The following is an 18,744-nucleotide window of genomic DNA, read 5'->3' as shown; positions in this document are numbered from 1 at the left end:
CGACCTCCTGGGCTCAAGTAATCCTCCCACCTTAGCCTCCCAAGTAGCTGGGTCCACAGGTGCCCACCACCACACCTGGCTAAATTTTTGTTATGTTTTTTGTAGAGACAGGGTTTCACCATGTTTTCCAGGTTGGTCTTGAACTCCTGGGCTCAAGCTATCCATCCACCTCGGCCTCCCAAAGTGCTAGGATTATAGGCGTGAGCCACCACACCTGGCCCAGATAACATTTTTGAATGCGTATTATGCTCAAAGCCCTTTACACGTATTTACTTACTTAAATCCTCACTTATGAATCCTACAAAACCCTATGAAGTTGGGACTATTATTATCCCCATTTTACAGTTGGGGAAACTGAACCACAAGAAATTAAGACGACACAGCTAGTAAGCGGCAGAGATGAGATTCAAATCCAACAGAACCCCAGTCTCTTAACCACTGCTCTGCTGCCTTCATAAGCATCTTCCAGACTGCTTTGGAAAGTAACCTAGGAGAGTTATTCTTATATCCTTTCCTCCACTGGATTTGATAAAGAGTTAGGAGGGAGGAAAGGTGAATACATCACCAAAGCTCAGCTGAGAAGTGAGAGAATTAGAAAACAATCTGGAGGACCCCCAGGCTCCTGTAGCAGTCCTCACATTGGCTCCATTTGGGGCACAGAGTTATTGAGAAAGTAGTTGCCAGCAAGCAGCAGGTCAAGTCATGGAGCCCCGGAGGCCATTGCTGTCTGTCGTATTCTAGCTTTGATTCCTCCCATGTACACAGGGACCCCCTGGTTCTTTCGACTTCCTGCTACTTATGCTGGCTGACATCCGCAATGACATCACTGAGCTGCAGGAAAAGGTGTTCGGGCACCGGACTCACTCTTCAGCAGAGGAGTTCCCTTTACCTCAGGAATTTCCCAGCTACCCAGAAGCCATGGACCTGGGCTCTGGAGATGACCATCCAAGAAGAACTGAGACAAGAGACTTGAGAGCCCCCAGAGACTTCTACCCATAGCACATCCCAACACCGTCACGCCAAAGGAAGAGAAAGATCAACTCACCTGCAGTTAAACCATCCTAAGAGAAAAAAGACCACTGGAGACCTAGAAAACATACATTTTTCTCTTCTCTTCTCCTGACGTCTCTCCACTCCTCTTCTTCCAAATACGACGCTATTTTCAGAGTCCCCTCCTAGGCCTGCAGACATGAGGGAGTGAATGATTGATTTACCTGCTTCTCACTAAGAGTCCGTTGGGGTGGTTTGCATTGTAACTTTTCTTTTACATCCTATTTTTCCTGGAACTTTGGATTTAAGTACTCTCACAGTGTCTTAAATCATAAATTCTTGAAGTTAAATTTGGCAGAGTATCAAAAGGTGGAAAATGACAAAGTGAGCTCTGAGAAAATGTGAGGCTACTTCTAAGATGTGTGTTCACAATAGACCATAACTCCTCTAGTATCAAAATTGGGGCTCTTCAGTTAAAAAGGGGTGGGGAGGACAAACGTGTCAATGTACTTTGGTGGAGAATTTTTTCCTTGTGCTTCTAGTAGACTTTAAATATTGTATCCCTTTGTCAAACCTTGTTTCCCAAATTCAATTAAAGAGAGGAGAGAATTGAATGGCGTTTAGAGAAGATAGAAAAGAATCACAGTCATTTATTTACTGTTATATAGATTGCCACATTCTAAAATTCAAATATGGTGCTTAAGGTTTCATGCCATGCTTATCTGTAAGTATCCTATTTAGGGAAGAAGATTAAACTCTCTTTTCAAAAAAAACAAAGTGAAATGCCTGGATTCACATTAAAACAATGGGCTCTGGTTTGCTAGAATATTTTAAAGCTGTTTAATCAACAGTGGAGTCTGCTCTATAAATAGAGATTATTTGTTCAATAAAGTGGCTGAGCTTAGAGAGTGGTGCAGAATTCCTGGTTCTGAGCAGGTGCCCAGAAGGTACCATTAGGTGCCATGATCCAGGCTGAACCAATATACAGTGGGGCTGAAGTCTGCAAGGAGGTTGCTGGCTTGGGCTGACCTCACTAATGCCGTCAGCAGCGGTAGGTAAATTTTCTCTCCTTGTGTGTTACAAGTTTTTGTCTGGAGCCAACCAAGCTTGCTACCAACATATTGAGAGTAATACACTATTGAAAGTTATCTTGGATGGGGAGAAAAAAAAATAGTGGTTTTCCTTGTTTGCAAAAACTTCCTTCCTGTTCCCATTTTTTCTTAATTTTCTTTAATTTAGTCCAAGTTCCAGTTCTTTTAGGCCTTCTCTTTGATTTATTTTCCCCTGCATGTGAGAAGCAGTTCAGAAAAAGGTCTATTTCTCCACCTCCTAGTGAGTTAGAGTGTTTTCTCAGAGCACCTCTGGGTGGCAAATGGAAGCATGTTCCTGCCAAGGTTTGCTGTGGATTCAGAAGCACCAGGAGCAAGAGACCAGAAGGATGATCTGCTCCTTTGTAACGTTATTGAGGGCCCTCTTGTTTCCAATGAGCAGCTTATAGGTTACTCACAGTCCACTTTCTCACTGGACACACAAAGTGGCTCTTTATCTACCTTTGCGGGAGATTTTCACTCTCCTGCAAATGATCGTTCTCACACTCATATTAGCTCATGTTGGAATTTCCCATCCTGCCACGTCCTTTCCCATTTCTTTTTGGCTTTTTTGCCTCCACCTTTTAGCCCACATCATTTAACTCCACTACTGTGAAAGCTTGCTTAAAGAAAATCCCTCTTGGCCGGGCGTGGTTGCCCACGCCTCTAATCCCAGCACTTTGGGAGGCTGAGGCGGGCAGATCACAAGGTCAGGAGATCGAGACCAGCCTGACCAACATGGTGAAACCCTGTCTCTACTAAAAATACAAAAATTAGCTGGGCGTGTTGGCACACACCTGTAATCCCAGCTACTCAGGAGGCTGCGGCAGGGGAATTACTTTAACCTGGGGGGCGGAGCCGAGATTGCGCTACTGCACTCCAGCCTAGGCAACAGAGGGAGACTCTGTCTCATAAAAAAAAAAAAAAAAAAAAAGGCCGGGCTTGGCGGCTCACGCCTGTAATCCCAGCACTTTGGGAGGCCGAGGCGGGCGGATCACGAGGTCAGGAGATCGAGACCACAGTGAAACCCTGTCTCTACTAAAAACACAAAAAATTAGTCGGGCGCGGTGGCGGGCGCCTGTGGTCCCAGCTGCTCGGGAGGCTGAGGCAGGAGAATGGCGTGAACGTGGGAGGCGGAGCTTGCACTGAGCCGAGATCGCGCCACTGCACTCCAGTCTGGGCGACAGAGCGAGACTCTGTCTCAAAAAAATCCCTTTTGTTGTATTTGAATGCCACCTTTCAGTCTTCTTCCTTAAGAATGATAGGAAGGGGCTTTGCAAATCTCTAGTGGCAACAGTCTTCCTTCGCTTCTTCCTACCACGTTGGAAATGCAGGACTCATGTCAGTCAGCAGGTGACTGAGTCTTTCATGAACACTTTGCTCCTCTGTGTCTCATTTATGCAAAATTCCTGGTGACTGTCCACTAACATTTTTAAAGTGAAAGCAAACTTTCACTTTAAAAAAAGTGAGCGAGAGGATCACTTGAGCCCAGGAGTTCAAGGCCAGTCTGGGCAAACATAGCAAGACCCCATCCGTAAAAAAAAATAAGTTTTATTAAATGTGGCACTTTCCCCTAGAAGGGCAGAAACCCCAGGAACCAGTCTGCCTCTTTTCGAATAAAGGAGACTTTTTAAAAAGAAAAAATTTCTTTTTAGGGTGGGGTGCTCTTTATCTAGCATCTTTTCTTCCTCCTTCTCTCTGCAAAATTCAACATTCATGACAGAGGGCCACGCCAACCACGGGTTTATAGAGAGAGGAACTGAACAGCTGTTGATTCCCATCTGGAATATATTTAATGTTTGCCTGCTTGTGGAGCATGGTATTTAAAGGGTGTGGATGGATGAATGTTTAAAAAAAACACACACAAAACTATGCACAAGCTGTGTGAGAGATGGCTAGGTCCATCTATGATTTTTTTTAAAAGAAGAATTTTAATACCTTTTCTTTGACAGTGAACTGTATTTAGAAATATGATCTTTATTGTGAAATGCTCATAAAATGCAAACAAACTGCATGTTTGGCCATAGGCTAGAATAATATATTAAAAGAATTAATGGAAAGTAGTATTGTCTGGGTTTCATGAAACTATTCCAGATAATATTCTCCAGCAAAACTTATGGTAACCTGTATTTTATAATGTCAATCTGCTGGACCAAGTTAATTTAGAAAATAATTTTTAATCCTCAGATTTTCAAAACTTGGACTACTGCAAGACTGATATGTACTTTTTATGCCCAAATCATATTTTTCAAAGATAGGACATCATAAGGCATCATTATTTCTAATGTATCTTTTAACTAGATAGAAAAAGCTTTACTGTCTAAATAGGACTTCTGCTCAAAACCTAATGGGAAAGCTATTTCTGGGGTAAGATTTGTAACAGTGCTTCTAGGTCATTTCATGTTTTATAGGGAAAAAGATCTTTGTACACCTCCTCAACCTGTTAGTAGAAATGTTGACTTCGATTTTTTGCACCCTCTTCACAGGACCTCATAAGTTGCCTCTGTTCTTGGAAAGCAATGGGAATAAAAATATGCTGTTGAAAATAGTGCATGGGGCCAGGCACAGTGGTTATGCCTGTAATCCCAACACTTTGGGAGGCTCAGGCGGGCGCATCATGAGGTCAGGAGATCAAGACCATCCTGACCAACACATGGTGAAACCCCATCTCTACTAAAATAAATTTAAAAAAAATTAGCCAGGCATGGTGGCGCACGCCTGTAGTCCCAGCTACTCGGGAGGCTGAGACACAAGAATTGCTTGAACCCGGGAGGTGGAGGTTGCAGTGAGCCAAGATTGCGCCACTGCACTCCAGCCTGGCTACAGAGTGAGACTCCATCTCGAAAAAAGAAAATAGTACATGGAGGGCATGCATTTTAGTTTAGGAAACCCCCCTCCCTTCCCAGTTCCAGAGGGAGAAATTATAAGCTATACTGTGCCAAAAGTGAGTGGGGCTGCAGAGAGGATGGTGCCTTTTCTCACCTTCTGAGTTAATGCCCGACATCTGCCATAGGATTCATTGACCAAAGGAAGTCATTTCTACTGTATAAACTCAGACAAGAGTGTCATAGCCCAACAAGTAAATAATAAATGTTCATTGGTTTTGGAAGGAAGGAAAGGTGAGTATTACCCCACCAAATACCAGCGAAGAGCACCCTGGCTTTGGCCATCTTTCCAAGGTTCATAATTGCTGTGGGCCTGGTGAGCCCTGTTCCCAGGTATGCAAGGGGAAGGCTTCTCCAGGCCAGACATTGCTGTAGGTTTTCAGGCAGCAACTCCCCCATCATATTTTGGGTGTCATTTCCCACTATCTCTCCCCACTTCTCAGCCTGTGCCCCAGAAACAACCACAGCAGCCTCATTCTGCAGACTTAACATCTGTCAGACAACCTTCCTGAAAAGGAAAGTTATTGCAGGAATCCAGGCCAAACAACAAGTAGAATAGAGCCATCTAAAGTTATTAATAATGAGTTCAGGGAAATAGATGAATTTTTTCCTGGCGTAGTCAATATTTATATCTCACAACAAGTCAAAAATAATTTTCCATTTGGAAAACAAAACACACCGTGACTGTAATTGTTAAGGCATATAATCATGAACTTCACATGCTCCCTCCGCAAATGTTACTGCTCTAGGGAAATCATAGAAAAGGACCCTCTTATTCCCCAGGGGATCAAAGCAAGTCCCCTTAGGAATTTCATGTGTGCCATGGGTCTGTTTTTATTTCACAGTGACTAGTCATATACTGGAGTAGCTCTGTTGTTCATTATTTGTAACAGGTCCATGTAACAGTCAAGTTAGCATTCAAACAATTATGGATGAGATACTATGATGTACTTTTGTTATGATTGTATATGCTTAATAACAAAGTTATTTTTCTTACACTGCTCTACTGTGTTTTGTCTTGACACCTGGTTTTGTGAAGCAAGTCATCTTTTTACCCAGTGAACAAGGAGATGGAGAGGTACATTTCTCTTGAGAGCTGGAATCTAGAATCTGGGTCAGCCACCTCCTGAGGTCTGGGTGTGGTCAGAGCATTTGAATCTGAATCAAGGTCTGAAGGCGCAGGTACCACTGCATGTGGGTCTCAGAGATCCATTTCCCTAGCTGAGATTCCCAGGGTGAGATTTTCAAACCGAGAACCCTCTAGACGCTCATTGGAGCTGCCTTAGGAGCTCACAAACGAGAGGCCTGTGAAGACTGAGTGCTCCCTGCCCCCAGCGCTGCACTCACAGTGACTCCATGTCCAACTAGTGTTCTGTTTGGGATTAGAATTCCATGTAAGATTTCCTCTGGGGGATGCAGTGGCTCACGCCTGTAGTCCCAGACACTGGAGCGAGAGGATCACTCGAGCCCGGGAGTTCAAGGCCAGTCTGGGCAACATAGCAAGACCCCATCCCTAAAAAAAAAAAAATAAGTTTTATTAAATGTGGCACTTTCCCCTAGAAGGGCAGAAACCCCAGGAACCAGCCTGCCTCTTTTTGAATAAAGCAGACTTTTTAGAAAGAAAAGATTTCCTTTTAGGGTGGGGGGAAAGTTGATTACCTTGAAAATAAAGTTGGAGGGAGGAACTCTCATGAACTGGTAGCTAAAGTCTTCTATGTAAAGATAAGAGGAGGGAAATTTTTGCCAATTGGGCCATATGGGAAGTGGAGTCATAGGATAAAATGGGAGCTTATTTCTAAGGGATTTTAGCCACCCTTAGCAGGGTGTGTTTAGTGTCCTGAAGTTCACCTGTATTTATACATCTCACTTCAGTTAGTAAATATTTAAGTGCCTATTGCAATCTGGGCACTGTGCTATGCACTGCAGACACATTTGGGAGCAAAAACATCTTAATCCCTGTCCTGCTGGGGATTTTTGGCAAAACAGATAAGGATCCTTCCAGACAAAATAATCACATAAATATGCGATTACAAACCGCAATAAGCTACGAAGTATTGGGCGCTACAAGAGCCAATAAGGGTTCATGCCAGGGGAGCCCACCCTTGGCTCCGTGATGCACTCCTTCCCAGAGCCACACGCTCAAAGCAGCCAACAGCATTCACGCCAGCTGCACAGGACCTCATGGCCCCTTCCAGCCTTTCCCAGACAGCAGCTTTACAAAGGCTCTAGGTGACATAGCAGATTATGGAAATCTGGGAGACAACTTCATGTATAATTTTTCCAGCCCTTAATTTAATGAACCAAAACCTGGTTGAGCACTTACAGTCCTCATGGCCTCTTGACATCTCACTGTGCAGCTGATGGATAACGTCACGTGTTCCAGTCTTGATTCTCAGCAAAATTTGAGGCTTGTTTCTTCTCAACCAGGACACTGCAGTTTTGACAAAGCTCGCTATGCTTTTGAAGCCCAAAACCTTGAACACCCCAGCTCGGCTCCACGTGCAAATTTCCACAGCCTTGCTCATGTCTAGATGCAGGGTTACAGGACGGCCAAATGGGAAGTGGCGCTCAGCCACTGGGTGGTCCACAAGGAAAAGGCAACTCTGCCAAGATGTGTGGGTGATGGCAGTTTGATCATAAGATCTGGGGAACTGGTGGAGGGGTGGATGAGTTTCTTTGGCTGCCAAAACAGTACCGCAAACTGGGTGGCTTGAAACAACAGAAATTTATTGTCTGACAGTTCTGGAGGCTGGAAATCTGAAATCAATGTGTCAGTAGGGCCAGTGTCTTCTGGAGGCTCTTGGGAGCAACCATCTGATCCCTGTGTCATTTCTGGTGTTTGCCCACAGTCTTGGCATTCCTCGCCTCCAATATCATATGGTGTTCTACCCGCCTGCCTCTGCAGCTTCACTTGGTGGTCTCCAGCATTCTCTCTAAGTCTTCTGTGTACCTATTTTCTCTGCTTATCAAGACGCTACTAGTGGCCAGGCATTGTGGCTCACGCCTGTAATCCCACCACTTTGGAAGGCTGAGGTGGGCAGATCACTTGAGGTCAGGAGTTCGAGACCAACCTGGCCAACATGGTGAAACCCCATCTCTATTAAAAATACAAAAGTTGGCCGGGCGTGGTGGCTCACGCCTGTAATCCCAGCACTTTGGGAGGCCGAGGCGGGCGGATCACGAGGTCAGGAGATCGAGACCATCCTGGCTAACACGGTGAAACCCCGTCTCTACTAAAAATACAAAAAATTAGCCGGGCGTGGTAGCGGGCGCCTGTAGTCCCAGCTACTCGGGAGGCTGAGGCAGGAGAATGGCGTGAACCCGGGAGGCGGAGCTTGCAGTGAGCCGAGATCGCGCCACTGCACTCCAGCCTGGGCGACAGAGCGAGACTCCGTCTCAAAAAAAAAAAAAAAAAAAAAAAATACAAAAGTTAGCCAGGCATGATGGTGCATGCCTGTAATCCCAGCTACTCGGGAGGCTGAGACACAAGAATCGCTTGAACCCAGGAGGCAGAGGTTGCAGTGAACTGAGATTGCACCACTTACACTCCAGCCTGGGCAACAGAGCGAGACTCCTTCTCAAAAAGAAAAAATAATTTTGAAAAGGTACTACTTGTTGTCTTAATGGAATATGACCTCATCTCAGTTTAATTATATCTGCAAAGATTATTTCCAAATAAGGTCACATTCTGAGGCTCCTGTAGATATGAATTTTGAGGGGACACTTCAACCCAGTACAAGAAGGAAATTTTCTCCCTATTGACTTTTATCCTGCTTATTTCCTTTAATAGCATTTTTTTTCCAACTTGAAATTCTTATTCACTTCATTCAACAAAAACATATTGACAGTGAGGATAGAGTATTGAATGGTACAAAGTTCCTGCACTGGTGGAGTATAGCTTCTGGTCCAGGAAGACAAACAGAAGTACATGTATCAGTCATGGTTCTTGAGAAACAGCACCAAGAGACAGGGATTTATTTTCAGAAATTGGCTCATGCAACTGTAGATCTGGAAGTGTAAAATCTGCCAGGCTGGCAGGCTGGAGACAGAAGAGTTGGCATTGCAGTTGGAGTCCACAGGCTTCCTGCTAGAAGAATTCCTCCTTGCTTGGAAGGTCAGTCTTTTTCCATTAAGGCCCTTAGCTGATTGCATGAGCCCCACCCACATTATGGAGGTAATGTGCTTTACTCAGTCTACTAATATAAATGTTACTCTCATCTAAAAAGTACATTCATAGAAACATCTAGAATATTTGACCAAATATCTGGGTGCTTTGGCCCAGCCAAATTGACAGTAAAATTAACCACCACACTATATGTCAGTGCTAAGAAGTGCTGTGGGGAAAAGTACGTAGGGTAGAGGAGTGAAAAATAACAGAGGGTGGGAGCATGTACTTTAGATGGGGCCTTCTGGAAAGGTGGTGTATGAGCAGAGGCCTGAACAAAGGGAGAAGTGAGCCCTGTAGATGAAAGTGATCCACACAGAGGTTACAGCCAGACCCCGAGGCAGATCTGCTTGGTGTGCTCAAAGAGTAGCAATGGGGCCACCCATGTTGCTGGAACGGAATAAGTGAGGGAAAGTGGGGTAGGAGATGCCTTGCAGAGGCAGGCAGGGGCGAGGCAAGGCCTTAAGGCCCTGCAAGAGGACTTTGCATTTCCTAGTGGACCCATAGAGAGTTGCTGAAGGGATAAGAATGGAAGTAGGGAAATGCATTCGGAAACTATTGAAGCAGTGTACGGTCAGGTGCCAAATCTTGACATTGGAATCAATGGCAGATTGCATGTACAACGGTAGACCCATAAGATTATACGGGAGCTGAAAACTTTGTTCGCCTAGTGATGTGATAGCCATTACATAACATAATTTATTTTTAAATAAATTTGGTGTAACCTAAGTGTACAGTGTTTACAAAGTCTACAGTAGTGTAGCAGTGTCCCAGGCCTTCACATTCACTCACCGCTCACTCATCCACCCACGGCAACTTCCAGTCCTGCAGGCTCCATTCATAGTAAGTGCCATATACAGGTGTACCATTTTTTATCTTTATTCAGTATTTGTACTGTACCTTTTCTGTTTAGATACTCAAATACTCATCATTGTGTTATAATTGTCTGCAGTATTCAATACAATAACATGCTGTACAGGTTCATAGCCTATGAGCAATAGGTTATACCATACAGCCTAGGTGTGTAGCAGGCTATGCCATCTAGGTTTGTGTAAATGGTACATCCCATGATGTTCACACAGCAATGAAACACCTAATGAGACATTTCTCAGAATGTATCCCTGTTGTTAATTGATGCATGACTGTACTTGTTCGTTGACTGTCTGCACTATGAGAATTGATACTGTAATTGTTTTTTTGTTTTTGTTTTGGGGGTTTTTTTTGAGACAAGGTCTTGCTCTGTCACCCAGGCTGGAGTGCAGTGGCACAATCTCGGCTTACTGCAACCTCTGCCTCCCAGGCCCAAACAATCTTCCCACCTCAGACTCCTGAGTAGCTGGGACCACAGGCACGAGACACTTTTTGTATTTTTTGTAGAAACAGGGTTTCCCTGTGTTGCGCAGTCTGGTCTCAATCTCCTGGACTCAAGCAATCTGCCCACTTCAGTCTCCCAAAGTGTTGGGATTACAGACGTGAGCCACTGCACCCGGCAGATACTGTACTTGCTTATCTGCTTCCTTGCTAGGCTAGAAAATCCTCAGGAGCAGGAACTATTTTTCTACCATATTCCCAGTGTCTGCCACAATATCCAGGACACAATAGGAGCTGAATGAATATTTATATAGTGAATTTAATTCAGTTAATGCGTTTAGTCTTCTCAAAATCCTGTAAGGTAGGTACTTTTGGTATCCTCAATGTATACATATCCTAAGAGGTAAACATTCATAACACACAGGTGTATTTCAGAACATTAATGCACTGTGCTGGTTTAATCCCAACAGATAAACATAGCACAGACACTCAGCCCCACATTCTCTCCCACTTTGGAATCACACGTGACTTCACAGAATGGGCCTCCATGGTGCAGAAAGTCACAAGAAAATTGTCCAGACACAGGGCCTTTTGTTTCCCACCATCCAATTTTCTAATCTATGCTGGGTTGACAACCTTTCTGACCTCCTGCTATGAGGTGGCTAACAAGTATATAGTAAAACTATTAAGATGTTAATGGAAAATAATAAAAGAAGAATGTTACTAATATAATCACTGTTATAGTTGATTCCTAACACCCCATGCAGTCAAAAATCTGCAGATAACTTTTGACTCCCCAAAAACATAACTACTAACACCTTACTATTGATCAGAAGCCTTACCAATAATAAAGTTGATTGACACAAGTATTTTATAGGTATTATATGCTATGTTCTTCAAAAATAAGCTAGAGAAAATGTTATTAAAATCATAAAATATATTTACTATTAAGTGGAAGTGGATCATCATAAAGATCTTCATCCTCGTCTTCAGGTTGAGTAGGTTGAGGCTGAGGAAGAAGAGGAGGGGTTGGTCTCTCTGTCTCCGGCGGCAGAGGCAGAAGGAAGTCCACGTATAAGTGGATGCACCCAGTTCCAACCCATGCTGTTCAAGGGTCAACTGTACTTAGTATTCGATATGGCCCCAAAATAACTGGGAGTCTGTATTAGTCTGTTTTCATACTGCTATAAAGAACTGCCTGAGACTGGGTAATTTATAAAGGAAAGGGGCTTAATTGACTCACAGTTCAGCATGGTTGGGGAGGCCTTAGGAAACTCACAATCATGGCGGAAGGCGAAAGGGAAGCAAGGCATCTTCTTCACAAGGTGGCAGGAAGGAGAAATGCTGAGCAAAGTGAGAAGACTCCTTTATAAAACCATCAGATCTCATGAGAACTCACTATCACAATAACAGCATGAGGGAAACCTCCCCCCATGATTCAGTTACCTCCACCTGGTCTCTCCCTTGACACGTGGGGATTATGGGGATTACAATTCAATATGAGATTTGGATGAGGACACAAAGCTTAACCATATCAGAGTCAAAACTAAAAAAAAAAAATAGGTTAAATAACATTAGCTAATAAAAAACATGCTATTGTTCAGGAAAGGTTCTTTTCTAGAAAGAATATGGTAAATCTTTATTAGTCACAGATCAACATATATTTCTTATAAAGCTTCATGCTAAAAGTAAGGGAACATTAGAAGGCATGTTTTAATTCAAGTGTCTTTGCATAGAGATTAATGAGCTGCAAATATTAATCTGATGGGTGAACTTTGTTAAAGAATAAAACATAGACTGCCTTGATATGTAAATAACCAGCCATGTCATAAGATCAGCAGGCTTCAAATGTTTTTGACAATGACCCACTGGGAAAACATATTTTACGCGGTGATACAACATTCAAATGTATCCATATGCAATTGAGACATAAGTTTTACAATATTTACCTTTACTACATTGGGTGCACTCTCATTTTCTCTGTGCAATTTGCTTTTTAAAAAAAATCCTGGCTGGGCACAGTGGCTCATACCTAAAATCCCAGCACTTTAAGAGACTGAGGCAGGAGGATTGCTTGAAGCCAGCAGTTCAAGACCAGCTTGGGCAACAAAGTGAGACCCTGCGTAGCCCTACAAAACTAAAAGAAAAAAAAAATACCTGGGTGCACATCTATGGTCTTAGCCACTCAGGAGGCTGAGGCAGAAGGATCACTTGAGCCCAGGAGTTCAAGGCTGCAGTGAGCTCTGATCTGTGTCACTACACTCCATCCTGGGCAACAGAGTGAGACTCCGTCTTAAAAAAAAAAAAAAAAAGTCCTGGTCACAACCACTAAATTGACTTCTCGGGTAGCAGCCCACAGTTTGAAAACCACTTGCTTAGACTGATGTTCTCAAACTTCTTTGTGCATGGGAACCATCTGAGGATTTTATGACAGTGAAGATTCTGATTCAGGGGTCTGAGGTTTGCCTTCAGTGCTGCTGTTTGGGAACCACACCGTGAGTAGCAAAGTCTTCCCTCACACAGGAGCATGTGTTCTGGACTTTAGATGGGAGCAGGAGAAAATTAGATTAATTTAGAACTCTGACAAGCATCAGGAATTCACATATGGCTATAATGTCTCAATTATTTAATCCCTATGTCTTTGATTATTTAAAACATAGTTTCCCTGGGAAATGGCACATCTTAAACCTTATCTCTCCATTAACATGTTAGCAGGCAACAAGTTGATAGCTGCTAAAGGGGAAGAAGATGTCTGGAGGGAGATTCTGGGTAGGGAGACTGGGAAGGTGACTCCCTCCCCAGCATGGGCCCTGGCCTTGCCACAAGTTGCTAATATTTTGGAGGCTGGTTCCCCAGGTGGGAGGGCAGAAATGACGTCCATGCAGCACGTTGACCCGGGTAAGCTTCATTCACCTGTTCCCGCATGGTGTCGCTTTCACCAGCATCCCCAGGCGATTCAGGGACTCCTGATTCTCATCGATTCTGGCGAGGTGACAACTTATGTGCTGAATCCGCACTTCTCCTCCAGCCTGTTTTCTGTGGCTTCTTATCCTCTTCTGTCTGTAGCATCACAACCACACTGGGGATGAGAGCTGGGAGGGAAAAATGATTAAATCAGAGGGAGAGTTGTATCTATAGTCATTTTTTGCTTTACAAATAGTTTTTGTGATGTATGTGGACAGAACGGTTTCCAAAGTCAAGTTTTGTTGAGTTTAAAAAAAATGTAACCCATGGACGTTCTTGGCTGTGTTCCCCACCACCCCCTCACAGTAACGTAATCTGCTGGATCTGCCCCAACCCATCTTGGACATGGCTATAGACCTTTTTACCCCAGGGCTCTGGAGATGATACACAGAATCTTACTAACTGCCATCATACCATGTAATTGCAGGACCATGTAATGTGAAAGGAACACTTCTCCCATGTACCGACAGGGTCATTTATTTACAGTTCTGTAAAACTCTCAGCCAAAACCAGCAGATCATATACACAACTACTCATAGGCAGGTAATTTGCCTTCTGGAAAAGAAAAAGGTGCACAAATCGAATTAGGCTCAGATTATTCAGAAAGGAAATAACAGCTGGAAAACATTTCAAAAAGTGGTCCCTTCAAAAGAGCCTTCCAAGAATACCAGCCAAATACATTTTTCCTTCAGGGCTTATTCTATGTGGCTATTGACCACTGAGATCCAATACTACCAACCAGATTGACACAGACTTTGCATGTCAATATTCACATGAAGTGGGATGAAGGTCTTTGGGTTGCTGAGATTATGTGTGTTCCAAATAAATGAAGTTAGCCCCCAGGTATTTATTGGCTTTTCCAGCTACATAGGCACCTTTCTACCAAGGATAAAATCTGTGATCTGTGTAGAGAACTTTTCTTGCTAAGTCTTTGTGGAGTAATCAGCAACTTCATTGCATCTAAGCCTTCCTCTGCTAATCCCGTGATTACTGGACTCACAGTTTCACCTTGGTAGCTTATCTGTGGTCAGATGGTACTGGGAGCTGCTGCTATACTACCCTCACCCCCCACACACACACTTACCTTGCAAAGAGGTACACAGGCATCCCTCCCTCAGGCACTTCAGTTTCTTTCATGCCTTTTACTTGATTCCAGAAGTCCCCACTGAGGCCAAGAAATCTGAGTACTATTCTCAGGAGAAATTTGCTCTGGGGTCCCTCGGGGATAAAAGGATGGTGTGAGGGATCCTGGGTGCATGGAAGGGGCCTGAGGAAACTTGTTGCAATTGACAATCCTTCCAGTGTCTGCCTCAAGTCTGAAATTCTCACCACTCATTCCACTGCTTAGGTACCATTCACTCAGGTTACAGCTTTCAGTTACAAGAGCAGGTTCATCCATTAACCAGCAGGTACATGGAGAAGTTAGTCACTTGACTCCATATTAAGGCCCAAACAAAGCAATTTTGAGGGAATATGTGAAATATAATGAGGAGGAAGATAGAATTAATCTCAGAGCTAAACTTGGGCATAGCTAGATTCCAGGGAAGAGGGTGGAATTGTAAAATAAGCTGAAACAACCCAGGAGCTTTGTTCTCTCAAAAGCACCTTCTCCTGTAATACAATGAATGGTCTCTCCACCACCACCATTGTGAATTTCATGGTTTTTGAGTCACTTCCATTACTAGCTGGGTGACCCTCGCGTCATACTAGGGAACATGAAGACATGAATTCCACCTCATTTGGAACAGTTTGGATCAGGGCTGTGTCCAGGTAGGAGCTGTACCAGGGGCTTCCCCATTTCCCACTCCTTTCTGACTTCAAAGACAGGGTCCTTGCTTTCTCCCAAATGGAATCTGGAGGTTTTATTTGTAGGCAGTTGTGCCAATCTGTCTCCTACCCTTAGTCACAAACTACTTAAGGACAAGAGTTAACTATCTTCATAGTTGCTGGAGACCTACAGCAGTACTTGGTGCATATTAAGTGCTCAGAAAATGTTAACAGAAAGCAAGCGGTTGCTAAAGATACAGCCACCAGTGGCCCTCAGTTACTTCCATTCACTTAATTATTTAACAGATATGTATTGAATGCTCTCATATACTATGGTCAGCACTTGTCCCTGACTTAATGGGATTGTACATTTATTTATACATAGATTATAATCTAGTGAATGAAGTCACAGATCTGTACTGTACATACTGAAGCCCCATCTCCTTTTTATTTCTTTTTCCTTACAGAAGTTTGCTGAGCAATCTTTATTTTACAATTTGCAACTGGATTCTTCATCCTTGATACCCCCTATTCTGGCTTTTACCCTTCTTAAGGAAAAGCAAGTGACTTTGCATACTGGCCAATAACAGACAGCCTCTAATAGGTCTCCTATTCCCTCCTCTACGCTCAGTATCTATGAGCGTAGATATGTGGGTTTCACAACCTGCAAGTCCTTCCCAGGAAGTGGAATTTTCCTATTGAACCAAAATTGTGTTTTAGACTCAAAGCTGAGGGCAAAATGCGCTAGGCATCCCCAAGTTCTTTTTTTTTTTTTTTTTTTTTGAGACGGAGTCTTGCTCTGTCAGTAGGCTGGAGTGCAGTGGCACAATCTTGGCTCACTGAAACCTCCGTCTCCCGGTTCAAGCGATTCCCCTGCCTTAGCCTCCTGAGTAGCTGGGAATACAGGTGTGCGCCACCACACCCAGCTAAGTTTTTGTATTTTAGTAGAGACTGGGTTTCACCATTTTGTTCAGGATGGTATCAATCTCCTGACCTCATGATCCACCCACTTCGGCCTCCCAAAGTGCTGGGATTACAGGCGTCAGCCACTGTGCCCAGCCAGCATCCCCATGTTCTTAAGTGAGCATCATCAAATAGTTTGAGAGCTGCCACCTCCCCAGGGAGCTTAGTGAGCAGCTCCTGTTCAGAACTGTGCCTCTCCCACCTGACCCCAGCTGTGGGAGAAGAGGACCAGGTTGAGGGAGATGTAGACAGCCTTACAGAAAATACAGTATTCTTGATGACAAGTCTGTCCCTACTTAGAGTGTGGCTAGGGGAGAGGTACCCATCCCTAAAGCCAAGTGAGAGGGGGCTCCAAAAGTTTACTCATAACAACTTGGGGTGCCTTAATAATGTAAGAGGGCAGCATGTTCTCTGGCTGGATGTGTGCCAGGTCTATGTTGTTTGCCCCTGAAGCAAGACCTGCCACAAGCATTCTTGGGAGGATGATCCAAGAGTCTCCTCTTCACTAGACCTCCCCATGACCATGGGGAAGGAGAAAGGGGTGCTTGGCATGTGTGCCTTGAAAAGACGGACATACTTATTCATAGAGATAACACTTGTTCCGATGAAGTCAGAGGCCTGGTGGGAGTAGCCTCTTTCACAGGGCTTCAAGGGATTGTGGATGATTGCCCCTGGGAAGAAGTCGAGGCAACCATCTACTCCCTGATGTGTGAAAATGAAGGAACACAGAGGGGAAAGGAGAGGCAGGGACCCAATGCCAGGGACCGTTCCTTACTCTGATGTGTGCACAGCCACCAAAGCTGGCCCTTTTCTTCCAGCCTCTTGCCATCCCTCTAAAAGCTTGAATTAGCAGAGGCAGTTAAGCAGGAGGTAGAGGAGTGTCAGAACCAGACCTTTGCTTCCTTCCAAACAGCCAGGCCCACAGCCCCAGCCCCCCTGGGGTTGGGAGCAGGGAAGAGCCAAGCTTTAAATCAAGTTCAAGGCTCAGGTTCTAATAATGAACAGGGCTTGGTCTTAAATCTCAAAGGTGCCTAGAAAGTTAAAATTTGGGCAGGATTTCATGAAGGGAGCCACAGCCAAAAAAGAGAGGGTGAATTCCTCAAAAGTTAAATCCGGTTTTGATGCCCAACTCATTTACACTGTTCAGTAAATCAGTTAGGGATGAGATGCATTTTTTTAAACTAGGACTTTCAAGTCTACATTATAGTGACTTGGGGTTTTACTTCAATTATTTTTATTTTTACATGGAAGTGTATCTTTTCTTATCTTTTAAGTTTGCATGGGTTCAATGCAAGTGCCCACAAAGGTGTGGATCTGAAATTTTAGACACGTTCTTTTATCCTTTTGAGATATAGCATCCTATTGTCGTTACCACCATCCGTCAGAACTCTGAACTCCATTCTCAGAAGAAAAATGTCTATGCTGTAAACATTCTGGTATTTCACAACTAATGAAATTCCTCAGGGAATGCATGTGAGGAAATCCAGACACAGGCAAAAGATTTCCTTCAAATGCCATGGGAGAGTGAAAAGTGAAAGATGTTCATAGCAAACCAAATGTTGGGGTCATTTGGTTTCAAAATGGGAGGGAGAAACACATGCATGTGTGGATTTGTTTGCAGAGTCACAATTCTTTGACCTTGGGCCAATAATCAAATTACGCTGTTGGCATAGGGGATGTCCAAATTATCTCCATAATTATTCTTGATTGAGATGACTCATTCAGGGGCAGGTGGAGAGAGGTGTGGGAGGGAAAAATGGAAAATGGTTGTTTTAGCCAGTTTTTTCTAATTCTGATTTGTAAGCTTGTGGAGATCTGTTACTAACAGCATTAAAACACTCTATATGTATTTTATGATTTTGAAAATCTTTTAAGAATAAGTATTTAAAAGATGTCTTTTACATGATCTCTCTAAAATAATCTCACGGGGTAAGGGATGGGGTGGTAGTATAGATAAAACAATATTGCATGTGTGTTGATAATTGTAAAAGCTACCCAGTTTATAGTATTTTGTTGTAGCAGCCCCAACAGACTAAGACAATGATAATATTTCCCCCACTTCTGTATGGATGTAGGAATAAAAATATCTTTAATAAGTCTTTCAAAATTGCATGAGTTAAAAACAAAAAACATCAATAAGTAAACAAAAAAGAAGAAATAGCAAAAAACCAAAATTGCATGAATTTAGTAAGAAAAAAATCACTTGCTTGTTATTGAATGAAAGTGCTATCTATTCTGAGGTAGAGGTCACAGTCCAGTATCCACTTGGGTTGCAAACAACATTCCCTTGAGGGGAAGTTCTGAGCCATCTCCCTTTCTACAACAATTGCCATTTTATAGAATGGGCTCTGTGCTGGAGAAACCGGAGCCAGACACTTTGGATGAAATGAAATCAATGCTCTGTCTCTGTTTTTCACTCTTCATTTTCCTTTCTTACTCATGGGCCCAGTATTGGTGGAGGAAGCTGAATTCTGCAACCTTCACGGCCATTTCTGGGCAAGGTCTTTCCTCTGGAAATCGTTAGTGGGTTAATCTTCTATTAATATTTATCTGGGGATTTGGCAAAGTTGTTTCCTGACTCTCCCCATGGCCACAGGCAAAAAGCACTAGG

The 18,744-nt window shown here is 43.5% G+C and overlaps 1 protein-coding gene across 3 annotated transcripts in view; it reads left to right on the top strand.

Annotated features, from left to right (window-relative positions):
- The window catches only part of CCBE1 (collagen and calcium binding EGF domains 1), a 311,854-nt gene that overhangs the window by 261,679 nt on the left and 31,431 nt on the right, over positions 1-18,744 (top strand). Inside the window, exon 10 of one of the 3 annotated variants that reach the window (XM_055102383.2) lies at positions 766-5,959. The exons of 1 other annotated variant lie outside the window; for it this stretch is intronic. In XM_055102383.2, the coding sequence (XP_054958358.1) occupies positions 766-973 (208 nt within the window). In that variant the 3' untranslated portion in view covers positions 974-5,959. Of the gene's footprint in view, positions 1-765; positions 5,960-18,744 lie in introns of those variants that run through there. One more of the 3 variants, XM_008952636.5, reaches the window with a different exon arrangement.

Source organism: Pan paniscus, chromosome 17, assembly GCF_029289425.2.
Source record: "Pan paniscus chromosome 17, NHGRI_mPanPan1-v2.0_pri, whole genome shotgun sequence".
Lineage (NCBI taxonomy): Eukaryota > Metazoa > Chordata > Mammalia > Primates > Hominidae > Pan > Pan paniscus.
The sequence above is the reverse complement of the archived record's forward strand: the minus strand, read 5'-3'. Positions and strand labels throughout refer to the sequence as shown.